Source organism: Lycorma delicatula, chromosome 10 (genome assembly GCF_047948215.1).
Source record: "Lycorma delicatula isolate Av1 chromosome 10, ASM4794821v1, whole genome shotgun sequence".
Classification (NCBI taxonomy): domain Eukaryota; kingdom Metazoa; phylum Arthropoda; class Insecta; order Hemiptera; family Fulgoridae; genus Lycorma; species Lycorma delicatula.
Window position 1 is genome coordinate 110768489 of NC_134464.1, and position 23735 is coordinate 110792223.

Consider the following 23735-nt stretch of genomic DNA (forward strand, 5'->3'; position numbering starts at 1 on the left):
GTTAACTGGAAGCATTACGTATTCAGTCGGCTATCTACCGATAATTCCCGCCAATAACTAACCACAAAACAAAGCATCTCGGTGAATTTCTTTAGTTAGACTCATCTTCCCCCCACTACGGAATCGACGTCATCGAAAGACATCCGCTAGTTTAACAACAAACTTATAATGAAAAAATATTATATCTAAAATTTGGTTCGCAAACTGTCATTCACCATCAATTTTTTTAACATAAGACCATCCATTACATGTCGTCTAATATTAAATTGTTTTTAAAATTGACTATCGGTCTTGCCCAACTTATAATTAGATAAAATATTAAAGAGAATAAATTTTCGCTTAAAACTATAAATGGACATATTACAACAACAGCCAACCGTACACAAAGGGGTTATAACGAGATTTTTACTTATTATTTAAATACGTATAATCAGTTTATATACGTAATCAAGCTCAATATATAGTATATCCGGGCGATGATAACGTTCAACCGTTTTTCGCCCTCAAAAAAAAAAAAATATATATATATACTACATGTAAATACGGACCCCCACGCGCGTGCACGTACAATTTTGTTATTAAGTGTTACTATATTTTTTAAATATCAATCAGGAATTAAAAAAAATTGTATTATTAATCTTTTCTTTTTTAGATGTAACATGAACTACATGCTATTAGAGAAAAGGTATCGCTAGCTACCTTACCTGCTAGACTAAAAGTTCCAGATTCGATCGATATCTGGAACTGCAGTTTTTTTTGAGAAAATGAACAAAAGATTTGCTTCTTTTTGAGAAGACGAACAGTCATCTTCTCAAAAAGAAAAATAACAGAACCGCATCTTTTACGATGTAAATTATAGAAACCACGAACAGTACGCAAGGAGGTAATGAATGATTAGTATTATCTCTAAATTTCACGGTTCGGCCCGTCTACAATATCCAAATCGAATGGGTGTGTAAGAGCGTACATACACCCGTAGATCTATTTATTAGTTCACTTTATTATACGTATAAAGCCTAATTTTATTTTATTTAGATCTTTTAAAATATATTTCGTCGTTTTTAACTAATACCTGGCTCTCGATGAACGAAACAGTTTAATCCAAAAATTATATTGAAAGTTCTTTGAGTGACATGGAATTACATTTTGTCGGATGTCGGATTTTTGTAATCTATTTTGTCACCTCCGTAATAGAACAACCGAATGATATACTGAGGGTTTAGGGTTCGATTCTTGGCTTGGACTTAAGCTCACATGTTTAATGCCTATCTGGGTATTGCCAGTTAAAAGAACGCTACTCGTAGTCTGAAGATCTAAGGTTTTTTCTCAGCTTGGAGAGGGTTTGCAGCAGCGTAATATGCTTATAATTAAAAAAAAAAAAAAAAAAAATTATTCATAACGTTAAGACACTGTAGTTGATTGTTAGTTGCCGCACAGAATTATTTGCGTAATGCTTCTGTCTCAGATCGCTTATATTCATATAAATATTAGATACGGAATCGATTTATTCTTCCTACAGTTCAGATTTACTGACGTAAATCATCTGTAAATAAGTTCATAATAAAAATGTTAATAAGGAACCGATTGGATACGCTGGAGAGGTCTCAATTTAGACGTAACTTACAAATCTACATGCTAACCAGATTAAAAAAAAACTGAAGATACTGGGTTCCGCTCTTTCAATTAGCGGTTTTTTATATTTTATTCTTAATCTGCACATAAAAATAATTCTTAAGGCGACAACAAATTCAAAAATCAATAAATAAATAAAAACCATCAAACGGTTTAAATAAAAACCAGCAAACGTAAAGCGAAAAGTTGCGTGTCTTATTTTATATTTTTGACTTCATTTAATTTAATTGTTTTATAAGATAACTCAATTCTCTATCGCGTAAGGGATTTATTTATTAAAGCGCGTCAGACTGTTAAACTTGAACCTTTGTAGTCGGCTGGAGTGAGTAATATTACATAACTGTGTTCAACAACGGGCGCTGGCCAGACAGCGCGGGAAGGAACTTGTCGTGATCTTAATACGCATTATTAAAACAAATATTCATAATCTATTTTATATTAAACAATTTATTAATCTCAACTGCCAACAAATTAATATACGGTTATTTTTTTCTCTTTAATTATGAAATGAATTTTTAGGGTGTAAGAATGAGCCTATCTGGGATTAGGGATTCGAAACCAGAACCTTTTGCAACATATCTTTATTTTCAAACGGTTGTTTTAATACAAGAATCAACAGTGTAATTTATTTATTAATCTATCTTATTGTACGCATTTTAAAATGTAACAATTGTATTTGTTAAAATGGAATATTTGAGTAGACAATGATTTATTAAATACAATGATACGTAGTTTGTTTATTTTGTATAAATAAGGAAAGGAAAAAGACGATTTTCGAGTTTAATATCGCACTCAATAGTCTCTAAGGGGAGGTTAATAAAATCTTGTGTGTGTGTGTGCTTTAAACGATGGCAGATTGTCATATGTACGTAATCTTTTTACTACAGAATAAATTAAATATAGATAGGTTTTATTCGTTGAAAAATTTAACGTTTTGTTTTTGAAATAACAAACCTTGAAGAGGTTTCAGAACCGTCTAATTTAGCTCCCGATTCATCGAGGATATTTACTAATGATATGAAACTTTATATATTTTTAAATACGGTTATAAAGAGTTCCTAGACTGTAAAATCATTAAACGTTACTTAATTCCGATCACAGATGGCAGTTAACAGGTTGGAAAGTAACATAGTTAAATAAACCCGATTACTTTTTTATAGTCAAAATTTCTTTTTCTCAGAAAACCATTGAAATTCACCTAAGATAATGCGATTCTAATTGAAAATAAGAATTAAAGCAAACCAAATCGAATGTCTGTTAGAAATCAATCCTTTTGTTTTTTTTTGTGAAAAAATTATTAATTACATTTAAAAAATACATTTTTAAATATATCAAAAAAAGTTTAAAAGTATTTTAATATAAAAACATTAATTAGAAAATTAAAATTAATTATGCAGATTAATACGAAAATAATAGTAAAAAAAAATCTAACAGAATAAAATAAAAAGATGGGTTTTGAACAGGAGAAAAAAACTTTAGTTAACTGCCGTAACTTTGTACATGCTGGTGATTGTGAAAGGGAGTGTACACATAATTGTAGCGTTATTGGTGTGAGTGTATCCGACTGTCTCGTCCTTCCACTTTGTTCGGCTACAATTAGTCAAAACAACTGCGTGTGTCAAAATATTTGTTAGGTTCATGAAAAATTATATTTGTTTATAATATTATTTATTAGCTGCTTCCATTATATACAGCGATGTAGTAAAAATAAAGAAAACTTAGATTGTAATATTATCTAATATTTTCTTTCTGATAACTTATTAATCTAATATAAGTAGTATTAACGAACGATTAACGTTGTCATGTACAATAAATGATATTTATTTCTTTCCGATCTAATGGTGTTTTTAAAACCGTATCAAATTTTGTTTACTTATACGTTATTTGTTTTCAGTATATATACCATTTATAAAGTATATAACGACCATTTAGAGAAGAATTCTACATGTAAATTAGGTAAGTTCTTTCAATAAAATATTTTGTAATAAGCAAAATAGTACACAAATAATGTGATTAATTACAAAAGGTTAACTCATTAGCAGGAATTATGGGAATTTAATGAATTGTTTGGCAAAAATGATTATTTTTTGCTTAGCGAAATATATTTTTATTCTTGTTATTTTAATTTAAATTAAATATGAGCTATTTAAAAAAGCCAAATTATTACCCAGAATCAAACCCGAGACCGGCAGATTTAGAAGCCGACGTACTAACAACTATATGACTCATCGATGTTACTTTATAAATAACAGTTAGTCATAAAAAGTATAAATCCAAACGTATATTAACAGTTGCGAAGTCTTATGGTTTAAAGAAAAAATTAACAAGATGTAGACATCTTGTCAATGTGCCTATTTTTACAGATTATTACGCACTTACTAGTCTCACAACAGTCTTAGTTTTTAATATGATAGAATGTTATAAACTTATTTATAAAATAAAATTGCGTTTAAGAATAAAACAGTTACTCAAAACGTTTAATTAACTCGGATTATATTTAAGTTTATAATAATAAAAATAACAAACGGCCAGATAAATGAAATAATGTTGCCTTAGATGTAATAAACAACCCACATTTGTGTAATTCTTTTATATTTATAAGAACAAAATATATACACGCATCAAGTAAACCGTTTGTCGACGTCGAATAACTACATTTCGTCCGAAAGTTCCCGAGTTTGAATCTCACAATCTCACATACGATCGGCATTTATAATGTAATATAAATTATATTATAATAGACTAGTGTAATTAGTTATTAAAATATGATTTACATTGCAGCGTGAAAGGCACGAGTTAGTAGCGAAGAAGTTCCTCAGAGGGCGCGAGAATTTTCTAACCGCGCGCGCGCGTGTGAGTGAGTGAGGGGAAGTGAAAGAGTGTGTGTGTGTGAATGAGTGAGAGAAATCGAGTGAGAGGGAGTGTTGCGCGCGTGCGCGGGTTTGTGTGGGTTGGTGTTGATAGAAAAAGAGAAATCATTTAATTTCTTACCGAAGAAGAGGTATTGTAGGAATAATTTATTTATAAGACCTAACTTCTCAAGAAGACTGAAAAATGTCCAACCTCCGGCATATTTATTCCTTATTATAATTCTCTTAAATATTATAAGAAAACAATTAAAGAAATAAATATACCAAATCAAACTTAATTCTAATTTTTATTATATTTTTTATGTACTATCCACTGATTCTCTGAAATAAAATTATTTCATAAAGTAACAAAAATTATTTCTCACTTTGAAGGGAGAGTAATCCCATCTACATTTTTTTAAACGTTCATCACCGCATCGAATTTGTAATGTTAATGTTATTACAACTTTTAATTGAGAAAATATCTTATAATAAATTATGGAAAATATAAAAAAAATAATAATTTTATAAAATGTAATCTTTCTCTCTCTCTCTCTCTCTCTCTCTCTCTCTCTCTCTCTATATATATATATATATATACAGAATGATTCAGGAGGAAAAGCACATAATTTGGAAACTGATTCTAGAGCTTAATATAGGGAAAAAAGTTAATACAAACACATGTCCGAAAAGGCTTTGTTATTAATTTACGTCTACCGAATTGCTAACGAGAGTGAGGAATGAAGCCGTTTTCCGTTACACACTTCATTTAGCTAAATAGTACACGTTTTTGCCTAACACCTCCTCTATGAATCATGAGACCTTGCCGTTGGTGAGGGGGCTTGAGTGCTCAGGGATACAGAGTAGCTGGACCGAAGGTGCAACCATATCGGAGAGGTATCTGTTGAGAGCCAGACTAAGGAATGATTCCTGAAAGAGGGCAGCAGCTCTTTTAGTAGTAGTAGAGTTGTTCAGTAGTTGTTTAAGTCACAATGACTTAAACGGCCGTATCAACATCACTCAGTCCTCTGAGTACTGCGCAGCTGAAATCAATGGAAAACTACAGCTGCTTTTTTTCCAAGAAAATGTGGCTCTCTGCATTTTCACATAGCAATAATGGAGGCGCCTTCCTTGGTAAAATATTCCGGAGGTAAAATAGTCCCCTGTTCGTATCTCCGGGTGGGGACTACTAAGGAAGGGGTCACCAGAAAATTAAAAAATAACATTCTACGAGTCGGAGGCGTGGAATGTTAGAAGCTTAAAAAAGGTTGGTAAACTAGAAAATTTAAAAAAGGAAATGGATAGGGTGAATGTGGATATAGTAGGAATTAGTGAGGTTCGGTGGGAAGAGGAAGGCGACTTTTGGTCAGGTGATTTTAGAGTAATTAACTCAGCGTCAAATAATGGGCAGGCAGGAGTAGGTTTCGTGATGAACAAGAAGATAGGGAGGAGAGTGGAGTATTTCAAAACGCATAGCGATAGAATCATTGTAATAAGGATAAAATCAAAACCTAAACCGACAACGATTGTTAACGTTTATATGCCTACAAGCGCCCATGATGATGATGAGGTAGTGTGTATACGAAGAGATTGATGAAGCAATTAAACACGTAAAAGGAGATGAAAATTTAATAATAGTTGGAGATTGGAATGCAAGCATTGGAAAAGGCAAGGAAGGAAATATAGTGGGTGAATACGGGCTGGGCAAAAGGAATGAAAGAGGGGACCGACTTATAGAGTTTTGCACGAAGTATAATTTAGTAATTGCCAACACCCAATTTAAAAATCATAATAGAAGGATATACACTTGGAAAAAGCCAGGCGATACTGCAAGGTATCAGATAGATTATATCATGGTTAAGCAAAGATTTAGAAATCAACTCGTGGACTGCAAAACTTACCCTGGAGCAGACATTGATAGCGACCATAATTTGGTGATAATGAAATGTAGATTGGGGTTTAAAAACCTGAAGAAAAGGTGTCAGATGAATCGGTGGAATTTAGAGAAGCTTGAGGATGAGGAGGTAAAGAAGATTTTTGAGGAGGACATCGCAAGAGGTCTGAGTAAAAAAGATAAGGTAGAAAATGTAGAAGAAGAATGGGAGAATGTTAAAAAGGAAATTCTTAAATCAGCAGAAGCAAACTTAGGCGGAATAAAGAGAACCGGTAGAAAACCTTGGGTTTCAGACGATATATTGCAGCTGATGGATGAACGTAGAAAATATAAGAATGCTAGTGATGAAGAAAGTAAAAGGAACTATCGGCAATTAAGAAATGCTATAAACAGGAAGTGCAAACTGGCGAAAGAAGAGTGGATTAAAGAAAAGTGTTGAGAAGTGGAAAGAGAAATGAACATTGGTAAAATAGACGGAGCATACAGGAAAGTTAAGGAAAATTTTGGGGTATATAAATTAAAATCTAATAATGTGTTAAACAAAGATGGTACACCAATATATAATACGAAAGGTAAAGTCGATAGATGGGTGGAATATATTGAAGAGTTATACGGAGGAAATGAATTAGAAAATGGTGTTATAGAGGAAGAAGAGGAAGTTGAGGAGGATGAAATGGGAGAAACAGTACTGAGATCTGAATTTAAGAGCATTAAAATATTTAAATGGCAGAAAGGCTCCTGGAATAGACGGAATACCTGTAGAATGAATTACTGCGCAGTGCAGGTGAGGAAGTGATTGATAGATTATACAAACTGATGTGTAATATTTATGAATAAGGGGAATTTCCGTCAGACTTCAATAAAAGTGTTATAGTTATGATACCAAAGAAAGCAGGGGCAGATAAATGTGAAGAATATAGACAATTAGTTTAACTAGTCACGCATTAAAAATCTTAACTAGAATTTTATACAGAAGAATTGAGAGGAGAGTGGAAGAAGTGTTAGGAGAAGAATTTGGTTTCAGGAAAAGTACAGGGACAAGGGAAGCAATTTTAGGCCTCAGATTAATAGTAGAAGGAAGATTAAAGAAAAACAAACCAACATACTTGGCGTTTATAGACCTAGAAAAGGCTTTCGATAACGTAGACTGGAATAGAATGTTCAGCATTTTAAAAAAATTAGGGTTCAAATACCGAGATAGAAGAACAATTGCTAACATGTACAGGAACCAAACAGCAACAATAACAATTGAAGAACATAAGAAAGAAGCCCTAATAAGAAAGGGAGTCCGACAAGGATGTTCCCTATCTCCGTTACTTTTTAATCTTTACACGGAACTAGCAGTTAATGATGTTAAAGAACAATTTAGATTCGGAGTAACAGTACAAGGTGAAAAGATAAAGATGCTACGATTTGCCGATGATATAGTAATTCTAGCCGAGAGTAAAAAGGATTTAGAAGAAACAATGAACGGCATAGATGAAGTCCTACGCAAGAACTATCGCATGAAAATAAACAAGAACAAAACAAAAGTAATGAAATGTAGTAGAAATAACAAAGATGGACCGCTGAATGTGAAAATAGGAGGAGAAAAGATTATGGAGGTAGAAGAATTTTGTTATTTGGGAAGTAAAATTACTAAAGATGGACGAAGCAGGAGCGATATAAAATGCCGAATAGCACAAGCTAAACGAGCCTTCAGTAAGAAATATAATTTGTTTACATCAAAAATTAATTTAAATATCAGGAAAAGATTTTTGAAAGTGTATGTTTGGAGTGTCGCTTTATATGGAAGTGAAACTTGGACGATCGGAGTATCTGAGAAGAAAAGATTAGAAGCTTTTGAAATGCGGTGCTATAGGAGAATGTTAAAAATCAGATGGGTGGATAAGTGACAAATGAAATGAAATGACTAGCACTAGATAGGGAATCTTGGAGAGCTGCATCAAACCAGTCAAACGACTTAAGACAAAAAAAAAAAAATTGCCTAACAATGTACTAACTTACTGAAATGGAAATGGTGTTCAGTAGTACAAATGATATTTTCATTTCTTTCACAACAGGTAAGGTTATATATACCCAGCACCATTACTATCAGAGAGAGACAGAAGTTCTTATTAGTCCCATCTATGCCACAGATGGTTAAAATTTATCACAATCATAAGAAAAAATGCAACTAATTAATGTCCTCTTTCTTCAGGAAACGATGGATAATGATAAACATTACGGATAATGAAATAAGTTTAATTAATTTTTATCAGATTAATGGCTATGACTCCTATCACTGTGTCCAGAATATTAGGTCTGGTGGTGGTATTTTAATTCTTTGTCGTAGCACACTCAGTGCTGAAAGAATAATGTTGCATTTGACTGTCTCAAGTTGTGAACTATTATGCATTCAGGTTTCAGTGAAATTGGGCGTTAAGACCGATGATTTTACGATAATATGCTTTTACAGACCGCCAGATTTAAATGTTCATGAATTTTTACATGATCTTGAAAATATTCTTCATAATTGTAATAATAATAATGCGGTCTTAATCGGAGATATAAACATTGATCTTACTAAGGAAAATACTGTAGTTAGTTACTATCAAACCTTATTACATACAACGGCATTCATGTGTTGCATATCTGATATAACGAGGGAGGAAATAAGAGATGGGGTAATTGTTAGATCTTGTATAGATCACATTTTTATTAGAGGCTTTCCTGATTACGTTTTTTCTGGAGTAATTGAAACTAAAATTTCTGATCACTATGTGACAATAGCAGATCTGTTGTACAAGAATTTTTCCCGACGATCGATGGATGACAGTCTTGGTTCATTTTACTTAGATAATGCCTTAATTAGATATAAGTTAGATAGCATAAATTATGACACCTTAGGTAATAAGATGGATAATAATCCATCTGCATATGAGAAATTCGTTGATATAATTAATTCTGTGTATAACAGTTCTTTAGTTCGCAGAAATACTGATAGGATTAAAATTCAAAATAGAAAAAAACCATGGATGACATTCTAAATAAAATAGAGACACAACTGTTCAAAAAATGGAAAAAAGCACCAGCTATTATATAGAAATAAAATTAATATTGAAATACAAAAAGCGAAGAAGTATTTTAATGATAAATTTAAAAATTTTCAAAAGAATGATATTAAGGGTAACTGGAAACTACTTAACTCTTTGATGGGGTTACCCTCTAAGCGTAACTTAGACGATACTATAATTAAATATGTAAGCGGTACATCTAATAACGCGGGTAAGGTCGCTGCAGACATTATCGGTAAACACTTTGTAACTTCAGTAGATGATATTAAACATAATTGTATACATAAGTTCTTGAAATTCACGGGTGGCAATTGCATGCAGCTTGTGTCTTTTCATTTACCTTTAAGTTCTCCTAAACAAATAGAAAATATAATTTCATCTATGAATGATAAAAAATCGCCAGGTGTAGATGGCATACGGATCAAAGATTTGAAATATGTCGTTAATAAAGTCAGCCCTTTAATTTCAATTATAGTAAACAATATAATTAAATCAAGGAGGGTTTCTGATCTACTGAAGATGTCTATTGTTAGACCTATCTATAAAGCTGGTTCTTTTAAAGATTTAAATAATTATCGGCCAATTTCTATACTGTCATGTATCGAAAATGTTTTTGAACGGTATGTCTCTATGCATGCTACTAAATACCTTGATGATAACAAATTAATCAGTGAAAATCAATACGGTTTCAGAAAGGGGATCGGGACTAATGATGCTATAAATGATTTATCTGATTTTGTCAATATTAACTTAAATTAATGTAACCGTGTAATCTTACTTTTTTTAGATTTTTGTAAAGCTTTTGATATGTTAGACCATCATAAACTTCTAGATGCCCTAAATAAGCTAGGGTTTAATGGCCCTTTTAATAATATGCTACAGAACTATTTAAGTAACAGAAAACTTATTGTTAAAATTAAAGATAAATATAGTGATAGATACGAAACGGATAGTGGCGTGCCTCAAGGGTCTATCTTGGGCCCAACACTTTTTAATCTGTACGTTAATGATATGTCTAGCGCGATCTCTAATTTGTGTCTGTTGCAATACACTGATGATAGTGTTTTAGCATTTGGACATAAGCGATTGGAAGAAGCAGAGTTTTTAATGCAAGATGATTTTAATAATCTATTAAAGTGGCTTCATGACAAAGGCCTAATTATTAACGCTAAAAAAACTGCTGTTTTACATGTAAGATCTCCTTATCTTCAATCCCAAAGACCGATAAAAATTATTTGTCATACATGTGACTGTATAAAAAATTACCACATAAATTGTAATTGTGAACATCTCCAGAATGCTGACAAATACAAATATTTGGGTGTACATTTTGACTCTTTTTTTAGATGGGATCACCATATAAAACATATATGTAAAAATTTAAGAGCGGTTGCTATGAAATTCCACAACATCTCACCCCTATTACCAATTCACTGTAAACGCTTACTCTATTCATCCTTGTTTGAATCTGTTATTCGATACGGCTTGACAGCATGGGGATCATCCGCAGACTATCTCATAAATAAAATAAATTTAATACAAAATAGGGTCCAGAATTAATCCAGAATTAAACTGAAACTAAAGAAATCAAAATTCTTAATGCATCACACATCCTTTTACAAAAAGATAAGCTAAATTAAGTTTATGGGTTCATACCCCATCGATGAATAAATTCTCTTTTTAATTAAAATAAATTTATCAAAAATAATATTTATCACAACAATAACCGTAAGAATTATTATAACAATATCCTCAAACAGAATAATATTCTTATGAATATCTATAGAAATCAATTTAATTTCTTTTCTACCCCTTTTAAAAAAAAGAAATAAAATAAATGAACAATCTATAAAATATTTAATTATTCAAAGAATATCATCATCAATTATAATAACCTCAATAATTATTAACGCTATCATTAACTGCCCCATTAATGAAAGAATTTTAATAATAATGAGAATTTTAATAAAAATAGGTATAATCCCATTCCACCTATGAGTACCAAGAATCATACAAATAATAAGATGAGAGATATGCATAATAATGATAACTATACAAAAAATCATTCCTACAATTATTGCAACCCAAATAACCAGAATTAAACTAATAATAACATCAATAATTATATCGATAATCATAGCACCAATCTCAGGAATAAAACAAACATCACTAAAAAAAATTAATAGCATATTCATCAATTTCAAATTCACCAGTAATAATCTTTTCATTAATAATTTCAAAACAACAATTTACTCTTCTATTAATTATGTATACCATAATCAACTTAACCATAATAAACACGTTCAAAAAAAATAATATCAATTTTCTAAACCAAATTAATACTCAAACAAATTTAACAAAAACATCCCTAATAATTTCATCATTATCAATAAGAGGTATACCTCCAACTACAGGATTTTTAATAAAATGAATAATTATAAAATCAACAATTTGTATAGCACCAATAATTCCACTAATTATATTAATTTCATCAATTATGTCAACATTCATATACTTAAATATAATAATCCCTACAATAACCAAATCAAATAAAAAATAATAAAAAAAGAATCAATTATACCAATTATCTTAAATTTAATAGGAATTCCAATAATAATAATTTTTAAATTAAACTAAAAAGAAGGATTTAACTTAAAAAAAACTATTAACCTTCAAAGTTAAAATTATTATTATAAATAAGCCTTGGCAAGTAACGCACCCCTATATTTGCAATATAGAATCATAATTGAATACAAGACAAATAATGAGAGGTTTAAAACCTTAAATAAATTTACAATCTATCACCTAAATCAGCCATCCCATTATCAATGAATAAATGAATATTTTCAACAAATCACAAAGATATCGGAACTCTCTACTTTATTTTTGGGCTCTGAGCTAGATTACTTGGAACAATAAGAAGAAGAATTATTCGATTAGAATTAATACAACCAGGATCAATAATTAAAAATGATCAAATTTATAACACCATCGTAACATCACACGCATTCATTATAATTTTCTTTATGGTAATACCAATCATAATTGGAGGATTTGGAAACTGACTAGTCCCTATAATAATTGGTGCACCAAACATGGCATTTCCACGAATAAATAACATAAGATTTTGATTATTACCACCATCAATTACACTTTTAATTGCAAGATCAATTGTGGGCTCAGGATCAGGAACAGGATGAACTGTTTACCCTCCTCTCTCAGCCCAAATCGCACATTCAGGACCTTCAGTAGACTTAACTATTTTTTCTCTTCACATCGCAGGATTAAGATCAATTATAGGAGCAATTAATTTTATTTCAACAACAATAAATATACAACCAAAAGGAATAACTATAGAAAAAATACCCCTTTTCTGTTGATCAGTCCTAATTACAGCAGTTCTACTACTAGTATCATTACCAGTACTAGCTGGAGCAATCACAATACTACTAACAGACCGAAACTTTAATACCTCATTTTTTGACCCCACAGGAGGTGGAGACCCAATCCTATATCAACACTTATTCTGATTCTTTGGACATCCAGAAGTATATATTTTAATCCTTCCAGGATTCGGATTAATCTCCCACATTATTACTAACGAAAGAGGAAAAATAATAACATTCGGCCATCTAGGAATAATTTATGCGATGCTAGCAATTGGTATTTTAGGATTTATTGTATGAGCACACCACATATTTACTGTAGGTATAGATATTGACACACGAGCATACACCTCCGCAACCATAATTATTGCAGTACCAACAGGAATTAAAATCTTCAGATGAATGGCCACAATACAAGGAATAACAAAAAAAAATCACCCCAAATGATTTGATCTATAGGATTTGTATTTCTATTCACTATTGGAGGATTAACAGGAGTAATTCTAGCTAACTCTTCAATTGACGTAATTTTACACGATATATACTATGTTGTAGCCCACTTTCATTACGTACTATCAATAGGAGCAGTATTCGCCATTATAGCAAGAATCATCCACTGATTCCCACTAATAACAGGTATAAGAATAAATAAAAAATGATTAAAAATTCAATTTTCAACCATATTTTTAGGAGTAAACGTAACATTCTTCCCACAACACTTTTTAGGTTTAGCAGGAATGCCACGACGATACTCTGATTATCCAGATAACTACATGACATGAAACATAATTTCATCCATAGGATCATTAATTTCAATAATCAGAATTATAATATTCATATTTATTATATGAGAAGCTATAGCATTTAAACGAATTACAATTTTCAAAAACAATAAATCATCCTCAATTGAATGATTTTCAATTACACCACTCCCCGAACACTCATTTAATGAATTACCACTAGTATCTAAGCCATTCTAAGAGTGGCAGAAAATTGCCATGAACTTAAAATTCATTAATAAATTAAAAAGTAATTTCCTTAGAAATATCATCATGAATAAAATTTAACATAATAAATAGAGCCAGAATTAAACTGAATAATTGATTGCTCTTTATGATTCTGATAACAATTATGACACTAATTTAAATAATCTTACAAGGTTTCTGTCAGTTAGAGGTCTATTTAAATTCTTAATTATTTTTAACAACTTTTACAACAGTGAATACAGGGTAAATGTAGAAAGTGGATACAATTTGAGAGCAATGAGCTTTATCACAGATAGATATTAATACTTACGGTAAACAATTAAAGAAGTACGTTGTTCCTGCATTACTTAATTCTTTACCGAATCACATCAATAATGTGAAAATGAAAAAAAAGGATTTAAAAAACTTCTCATTGAGTGGGCATTAATTATAACGTAATAGGTACTAACAGGATTCATGTTGGATTTATACTGGCAGTCCAGACAATTATAACATGATTATAGTTATTATTTTAATGTTGATAATTATTGTAAATCAATAAATAATGTATTGTTGAATGGTTAAAGCTTAGTTATTTATTTTCTTTATGTAATTGTTGCAACAAGATATTAATTGTGTAATTCGTTGTTGTAATTAAGTATAATTTTGTTTCTTGAATATAATTTTAGTTACTAAATCTAATACATTACAAATATTAAAGAAATAATTTGTTCATTAGTTTTTAAATATATAGTTTTTAAATTAATTTTTATAATTGTACTACTATTATAAGTATTATAAAACTAATAATATCTTTAGTTGTTACATAAAATTGGTTATTACATTATAATGTAATAATAACTCTTTAGTATATCTGTCGATATATCTGACGGATGACCATGTAAGTTTTAAATTGTAAATAAAATAAATAAATAAAACCTAAAATATACCAAGCATGTAACTTGTTTCATTTTTGTTCGTTTACTTTCACGATTCTATTTGGCTAACAATAGAAATAGTAAATAATATTACAAACTTTGTATATGATATAAAAAAATAGAATAATAATTAATTTATTTTGTAAAAATAAGCGGGTGAAAATCGTATTCTAACCAAAAAATTGTTTTCATTACGTGGTAAGTACGGTTAAATCACTCAAACAAAAATAATAACACGAATTATGACTAGAAACAGTTATATTAAAATAATATTAATGTAAAAAAGACTTACCTCAATCAATAATGAGAATCATGTATCTAAATTAAAAAAGTATAAGACATAATATTAATTAAACAGAGTAGCGCAGGAAGGCCTAAATCGAACAGCGTACGCCGCGCCATCTTTATTTTCTTTCAACCCGAGACCACTGCTGGATTAAGTTAAATTCGTTGTTTTCACACACGTAATTTCTCTGTCCTATCTCAGCAACGCGACCGTTCAAATAAACAACCGATCTCTTGTACAGTCACAGCAAAATAAATTATGAAAACAATCGCGCCCTCTAAAATTATTTCCAATACTGTTTCACCTCATAATATTTTATACAGTATTAAAAATTCGTTATTTGTTAAAAGATTGTGCTTACACAATGCGTGTATGGGACGGCGGGAACAGTGCGTCTTGTAACCTTGAGAACGGAATGTTGTGTTTGTAATAGGGGGGGTGTGGTAGAGGTACCTCGCATAGTAATGGAGTTGTTAACAGCGCGTCGGCAAGCAGTCACGTCGATGATTGTACAATGATTTATAAACTTATTCACTAATATTAAAAGAACCGGTTATAACCGGTTCTTTTTTTTTATTAATTTACTTTACTCGTATTGACAACAAAGTATTCGCTTTTTTTCTGGCCTCCAGGATCATCCTTAGGTATTGCTTCCGAGGATGAGATGAAATGATACTTTTGTAGCGCGTAAAAATACCATCCCTGACCGGGATTCGAACCCGGGACCTCCGGATAAAAGGCCGAAACGCTACCAGTCGTGCCGACAAACGTCTCATACTAGGCACGCATTTTTTTTATATTGTTTTTTTCATTTTTTGATGTTATGAATTTTGATAATAACGTAAGATAATGCCAAACAATCGGAAATCGAACCTAGAACCTTTTATCCGACAGTGCTATCCTCTCACGACTATTATTTTCATACTGTTTACTATAGAAAAATTAATACTACCCTATAATTTATCGATCCGTTTATTTTATATATTATAATAATCGAACTAAATATATAATATTGTTCCGATTTAATAGAAAAATATGCGAACTATTTCAAAAAGAATCAAATACAGATAAACTTCAGATGCAAAATCATCCTCGCTGTTAACAATATATATGAGTTAAATAAAAACATCGGTTGTGTTCTTTAATTACGCAACAGATTTAAAACTTAATAAAATATGTCCTCCTTAAAAATAATAGTTGTAATTAACAAGTTACCCATCTTTTGGACAGGTAAAAATGTATTTTGCCCAGTTCTTAGCGTTACTTTACAAACACCACTAGGAATTGACTGTACTTTATTTCCAATTTTTCTTTTAAATTACTTTTATGATTTTTGCCAAGTAAACGGAGGCAGTACGTACAGTCGCGTCTAATGTACAGTAACATGTGGTTGTGTTGGTTGAGCCCCTGCGCCCTATAAAAAATCGAAATTTTAAAAAACCAGAAAATGATTTTTAGATATTTATCTGGAGAGTATTTGCAAGCCCGATTCGATTGAATACTTCGCCTAGTATAGTCGGAAATGAGATACAATCATTATGGAAACAATTTTGGCTTTCTTCACCCCTTTCAATATCAAATTTCTAAAAATCTAGAATTTGTTTGTAGATATTCACGTGAAGATTATACACAACAAAAATCAAGTTGATATCTTCATTTGTTACAGAAAAATTAAAAAATTTCTGGATTTAAAAAAATAATCAAAAATCTATTTTAACCCTTTAAACGCGGATTAAAAAAAATCCTTTCTTAGTGTGCATTTAAAACTTAAGAAGAACGCGTATACAAATTTTCATTAATTTTATCTCAATATTTTTTGCTGGGCGTTAATTTAAATCCATCAGGACATGTTTTATATAAATATAATATTTTTATTACGTTTATATTTACAGATTAAATATTTGTGTCTGAAGTACAGCACAGCACGTTAGTTTTATATTATCATTTTACGCTTAGATTAATATGAAACATATTATTTTTCTCCTTTCATAAAAACAACGCTACAAACTTGTAAAACGACAGTAAGAGTTTATTTAACTAAAATTTAAAAATAATTTAAGTGCAAATGTTAATCCTGGTTAGGCATGACATTTTCACACACTACGAATCATTTATCTCAGCCTCTGAAGGAATATCTAACGGTGATTGCGGGGGTTAAAAAAATTTTACAATAACACCATTACAGTCAATTAATGTTGCCAACATCATAATACTTTAACTAAATGTAAGATTCTGCGATTAGTACTAGAGATAAAAAATTAATTAAAGAACCTTCTCTATTAAATATTTGATTTTAAATTAAACTCGCATACTGACTCTTTATATATATATGCACACACAAATTATATATTTGTTCTTTTCTGTTCACGGTATTTTCAATAAGTTTTTATAAAATTTTTCTCTTGTTTTTAAATAATATTCATTAGTTAAATTTGGGATAAATATTGTGAATATAAACTCGCAATTATAATTTTTCTCTTTATTAAAAATGTTTTGAAATTAGATAAAAAGTAATTCAGTTTCATTTCAATGTTGGTCACAACGATTTGATCAATCTATCAGCTGGTATAGGATTTTGGTTAGGATTTGTTTACTATCTGTCAAGATTGTATAATTGCTGTTTGGTGTGCATTTAAGCTAACCTTAATTTAAAATGAATATTACATTTGCTGTAAAGTCATACATAACTAAAATGGCAGAAGAAAGTGGTCCTGGAATGAAAGTTTTGTTGATGGATAAACTAACTGTGAGTTTTATATGAGTGTTTTATTAAGTACAATTAGTTTTATAGTTGACTGTGAGAAGTGTACATTTTTTTACGGAAATCCAAAAATTCAGTTTATCATACTAGATCCAAAAAAAAAGTTAAAACAACAGAATATTTAACGTTTGTAATCGAGTGTTATAAGAGAATGGAATTCCTTGAATAAAATTGAATACAATTGTTAACCACTTTAGAATTTCTTAATTCTCAAATTACCTAAATATTGACTAACTAGTATTTCAGCTGATGTTTATTTTTTTATCGAGTTAAACATTTTTTTTTTTGCAAATACCAAAAATGAACTATAGTAAATTATGAACGGCATTGATTTATTGCTAGGAGAGCAATTTTCTTTGTAAATAAGTAATTTTAAAACAAAGGGTAAGGAATTACTTTTAAAAAATTTTTTAAATTTTTTCTGGATTTGTAAGTTGGTCTGTTCAACTAGTGAACAATAAGGAATCACCACCACAGCCCACTGAGATGAAGATGATATGTATGACATATAAATCAAGTGTAGTCTTGTACAGACTCTGGCTGACACTTCCTGAGATGTGTTGTTAATTGAACCCCCAACCACCAAAGTACACTGATATCCACCATCTAGTATTCAGATCTGTATAAAAGCAACTAACTTTTACTAGGATTTGAACCTCATAGTTCTAAGGTTCAAATCCTAGTAAAGGCTGTTACTTCTATACGGATTTGAATACTAGAACCCACCGGGTTGGTCTAGTGGTTAACGCGTCTTCCCAAATCGGCTGATTTGGAAGTCGAGAGTTACAGCGTTCAAGTCCTAGTAAAGCCAGTTATTTTTACACGGATTTGAATACTAGATCGTGGATACCGGTGTTCTTTGGTGGTTGGGTTAACCACACATCTCAGGAATGGTCGAACTGAGAATGTACAAGACTATACACTTCATTTACACTCATACATATCATCCTCATTCATCCTCTGAAGAATTATCTAAACGGTAGTTACCGGAGGCTAAACAGGAAAAAGAAAGAAAGGATTTGAATACTAGATCGTGGATACTGGTGTTCTTTGGTGGTTGGGTTTCAATTAACCATACATGTGAGGAATGGTCGAACTGAGACTGTATAAGTCTACATTTCATTTACACTCATACCTGTCATCGTCATTCATACTCTGAAGTAATACCTGATGTTGCTTCCAAAGGCTAAACAGAAAAAGAAAAAAAAGGATTTGAATTTCATAACCTTCAACCTTGAAAATCAGATGTTAAACAAGTTAAACCAGCCCAGTTGGTTAATTTAAAAAACGCTATTTTAATTTTGTTTTCTTTGCAATCTTCCTTTAAAAATATATCTAATTGTATTGTTTAACTTGTTTATTTTTCTTTTGTGCAGACATTTGTTGTGTCCTTCCACATTTCTTTGTTTACATAAAGTTCATTTTCATACCATATTTTGTCATTTTTATACGATGACTTTTGATTTTGAAATTATTTGTTGAATATTCTTTGCTTAATCTCCTAAAAAAAAGAGCACATCATCTGTATGTGAGTATTAGGTTATGTTTGCTGATATCGTATGAAATTTAGAAACTCATTTAATCACGTTAAAGTTTAATTACAATCTACCAGTAACTGAAATCACTCAACATAAATTTCAAGGAAGTATATTTAAGAAAGACTAGTAAACATTCAACATGTGTTATACAAAATAGAAAAATTGTAAACACAAGAGTATTGATACAAATTTAAAACATTACCCTCATCGCTACAGGAGTATGTAATTTTTTTATTTTAAATTCTTTTTACTCAATAACTACAATAAAGCAAAACTTTTTTGTATTTACAATTGGCATCTGATGAAAACAACAACATATATCAACATTATTGACTTCTGAATGCACGTCATCTTTCAAAATAATTACCAAATATTTTATCATATTTTCCATGTACTTTTTCTTACCTTACCTTATTCTCTTCCTAGTTCCATTTGAGCATCTTTTTATTTTCAGAGCTATTTTCTGATTAAGGCAGAATTCTTTAATTAATCTTTTATCTATCTTTAACTTTTTAATAAAGGCATAATTCATTAATTAATCTTTTATCTTTACAATTTATTTTAAGCCTTTTAATATTATTATTTATTTAATTTGACATAATCAAAAGTTATTTCCATATCTATAAATATACCCTCATTTTTTTACTTCTTATTACATACCTCTCAAGTAGTTCTTATAAACCCAAAAGTATTGCTTGTTCTCCTTTCCTTCCAGAATTCATATTATTCTTCTGCGTCTATAAGGTTAACTAAGAGTTTAATTTATAATTAGGATTTTTAATTATTTTAATTTCGGTCAATTAAGTACAATGCTAACTCCATTTATGAAGTAACTTTGCAATTATCTCTAAAAAGATCTTTTGGAAGCAGAATTTCCATATATTTTTTGAAAGCCGAGTTGACAGAATTTAAAAAATAAATATACCGTAAAAATTAAAAATGATTAATGATATTTAGTTATCTTTTTGTATTTGTGTTGCAGACTAGTATTGTTAGCATGGTATATAGTCAATCAGAAATATTACAAAAAGAGGTTTATTTATTTGAACGATTAGATTCTGGTGGAAAATTAGAACCGATGAAGCATTTGAAATGTATCGCATATCTCAGACCCACCAAAGAAAATGTTGCTCTTTTATCAAATGAATTAAGGAATCCAAAATATGGAGTATATTATATTTGTATATATATATATATATATATATATGTTAATGATTTTATATATATTTTTTTATTTGTTATAGTGATACGCCTTTTTTTTTTCGCATGTTTTACTACTTTTCTATAATAGTAGAGGTTACTAATATAAGTATTAACTAATAATTTAAAAATATAAACTTCTGCTATGACAAATAGAACCAGATTTTCTAAATTTTATAAAAATTTATAAGATGATTTTATCATCTTTGCAATCTGTGACTGTCTACTGCACCAGCTGATATTTCTGTTCTCACATTAACAACAGTTAATTGAGTACATTTTTATACAGAGTATATATAAAATAAGTTCCTCTCCATATTTTTTCCTGTAATTGTTAATTTAGCATATTTTCATATCTTATGTTATTTCTATGTAAAAATTGATGGCAAAGACAGGATTTCCCTATCAAATTTCAAGATATCTGCCGTTAAAATCCTACCGACTGAGGATTCTTCTTTGATTACTCTGTTACTTAAGAAAAAATATAATCAAAAACAGTTACATTCATGATGATTTATTGATCTATTTTACATTCATTGATCATTTTCTTAAATTTATTTGAAATAGTCAGTGCTTAAAATACCTGTGTGGCAGATATTGAAGACCTGAAGATCAGGAAACTAATGCGTATCAATACCTTAACCCTCTTATCCTTATAAGTATAGAGTAATACAAGATGGAATATACTACCTCTATGTAGAGGTAATATATTACCTCTAGGCAGTCAAAGTATGCGCTCTTTCTGGCTAGTATGTACTTTAATTACTCTTATACTTCAATGAAGTTGTTCAATATACTTTAACCTATAGGTTGAAAGATTTCATTTTGACATTCAATTTTTTTTTATCATTAACTGCAAAAATTAACCAGAATGGTTTCAATTTAAGAAAAATTAAGTAAATTTTATTTTTACTTGGTTTAATTGTTATTAGTCAAAATCTAGGATCAGAAATTAAGAAATAAGCACCCCCAATCACTTAGTCATTTAAATGACTAATATTTTGAACCGGATAAAGATATCTATGTGCATTGTTTGCCATCGGATTTTACATAGAAATGATGTGTCATATTATCACAGTATTAGTAAAAATAAATGTTGAATCCAGTATGTTTGAAGTAATATGACGGTCAACATTTTGAAGTAGATTAATATCTAATAGGTTAAATAGTAATATTATAATACATTAAATAGGTTATATATAAAAGAGATGTAGCATTAGTCAGGGTTCTCTAAATTAAGAGTTCTAGAAAAAATAGGATGGGGAATATTACTGTATATACACTCTTATATATATTTATATCGTAGCCACTGTAATGGACAAAACATAGCAAATATTGATGTATACCATTGGTAGTGTTATTTACAAAAGAAAAAAATAGCGCTTATGTTTGAAGAGTTATGTCTTAAAAATTAGTTAATAAAAAGTTTGAATATTTTAATACATAAAAATTTATTCTTATCTTCATTAATTTTTTTGTGTTGTAATTTATTTGTAGAAAATTAGTAGGAATTATATACAGGTGTGTTTAAAAAATAACTGAACTTCATTTTTTAATCTTTATTACTAATTTTACAGATTATTGATCCTTGTCCTCATCCCTATTCACATACTTTTCTCAGCTATGTTTCCACTTTGCAAAGCAGTCCTGGATAGCTTCATTTAAAATAGCCTTTAATATCTGTGACAAATTTGCTTTAATGTCATTAGTAGTCTCAAACAGTGTCGTCCTTTAATCACCGATTTTAATATCAGAAATAAGAAAAAATTCCCAAATCTGAACGATTACAATACTTTTCCTTCTACAGCTACGGCACTATCTAGACGGGAAAGTAAAACTGAAAGAATTATATTTCCTTTTCAGTGCAATTCTTTTTTTTTTTTTAGAGGCTATTTAATTCTTTTTTAAAGGTTTCATCATAATTTTAATTAATAACTGGATATAAAGAAAAATAGAACATCAGTTAAACTGCTGTAATTTTGTAGTCTGTTAAAAAAATCCCTTTCGGCACGCCAGAAGGTGGAGGTAGGTTTCACCGGCGCTAAGTAGGAAATAAAAAAGATTTACCTTAAATTTAAGAAAAACTTCAAATTTACTCAATGCGATAATGGTTCCATGTGAAAAAAAGTTTCACATGTTTAGCGTACAAGCCACAACTTCTTACAATTTGGTCAACATTTTGGTCATCCCTTGCCGTAAGGGTTGGTCATATCAAAAATTGTTGCAGAAGTTTTAGGTGATGTTTAGAAGACTAACGATCACTTTATACCGATTTGATACTGTGCCTATTAAGGTAGGTATGTTTTTTCTTCAAAATTCCATTTTTTCCACCCCCCAATGGGTGGTGTTATTGAAAAATGTTACTTACATAAGTTACTATAAAGTTACTAGTAAACATATGGTTATATGAACAGCTGATTTAAATTAGTTATTAATATTTTTAGTATATTGTTGCCGCGTGAGACGTAAGCAAACTTTTCGTGAAACGATTTTTCGTTGTGCGTTACAAAAATTTGTGGTACTAATTACGATCAACGTTGTGCAATCAAGTTTTGTTTTAAACTCGGGGTCAATGTTACTAAAACGTTTTCAAAATGAAAAGAGCGTATGGAGATGACGCTCTGTCACGAGCCCAAGTTTTAAGGTGGTTTAAAACATTTTCAGATCGCCAGGAATCAGTTGCGAACGATCCACGCTCTGGAAGACCGTTAATGTCAAATATTGACGAAACTGTTGAGCAAATCAGAGACTTGATAAGGTACGACCGCCGATAAACTTCCAGAATGATTGTAGAAAAATTGAAATTGAACCGTACCGCAGTCCATCAAATTTTGACAAACGAATTGGACGTGAAAAAATTTGTGCAAAATTGGTTCCAAAAAAACCTCACTGTTGAACAGAAAAACAACAGGGTGGAAGTGTGCCGCGATCTTTTAGGGTGAATTGAAATCGATCCTGATTTGTTAAAAAACGTTATTCCTGGTAATGAATCTTGGATTTTTGAGTACGAACCAGAAAAAAAAACGCCAGAGCAAGGAGTGGCATATTTCAAACTCACCACGTCTCAAAAAAAAAAACAAAAATGAGTAAATCAAAACCACGCTAATTTTTTTCTTCGATAGTAATGGCATTGTACATTTTTGTCTGCAGGATAGGCTGTAAATCAATATGTCGACTGAGAAATTCTTGAAAGATTATGAAAAAGAGTTGCCCGCATGAGACCGGCCATC

General features: G+C 30.3%; 2 protein-coding genes and 1 pseudogene across 5 annotated transcripts in view; 2 read left to right on the plus strand and 1 right to left on the minus strand.

Moving 5' to 3' along the window:
• The window catches only part of LOC142331797 (uncharacterized), a 91851-nt gene that overhangs the window by 34222 nt on the left and 33894 nt on the right, over positions 1-23735 (minus strand). The window contains exon 4 of one of the 4 annotated variants that reach the window (XR_012758094.1): positions 22031-22342. The exons of 1 other annotated variant lie outside the window; for it this stretch is intronic. The gene's annotated coding sequence lies outside the window, so the exon portion shown is untranslated. Of the gene's footprint in view, positions 1-22030; positions 22343-23735 lie in introns of those variants that run through there. 2 more of the 4 variants (XR_012758093.1, XR_012758092.1) reach the window with 2 other exon arrangements.
• On the plus strand, positions 8393-12986 carry LOC142331630 (cytochrome c oxidase subunit 1-like; annotated as a pseudogene).
• On the plus strand, positions 17586-22160 carry LOC142331631 (vacuolar protein sorting-associated protein 45-like). Its single transcript, XM_075377657.1, has 3 exons — positions 17586-17752; positions 20288-20473; positions 22083-22160. Exons 1-3 carry the CDS (start codon positions 17660-17662, stop codon positions 22158-22160), a joined length of 357 nt encoding a protein of 118 aa, XP_075233772.1. The 5' UTR covers positions 17586-17659.

Coding starts and splice junctions, on each gene's coding strand:
- LOC142331631 (XM_075377657.1), top strand. CDS start 17,660: ATGAATATTACATTTGCTGTAAAGTCATACATAACTAAAATGGCAGAA. Junction 17,753..20,287: donor TGTTGATGGATAAACTAACT/GTGAGTTTTATA, acceptor TTTGTGTTGCAG/ACTAGTATTGTTAGCATGGT. Junction 20,474..22,082: donor TAAGGAATCCAAAATATGGA/GTATATTATATT, acceptor CTAATTTTACAG/ATTATTGATCCTTGTCCTCA.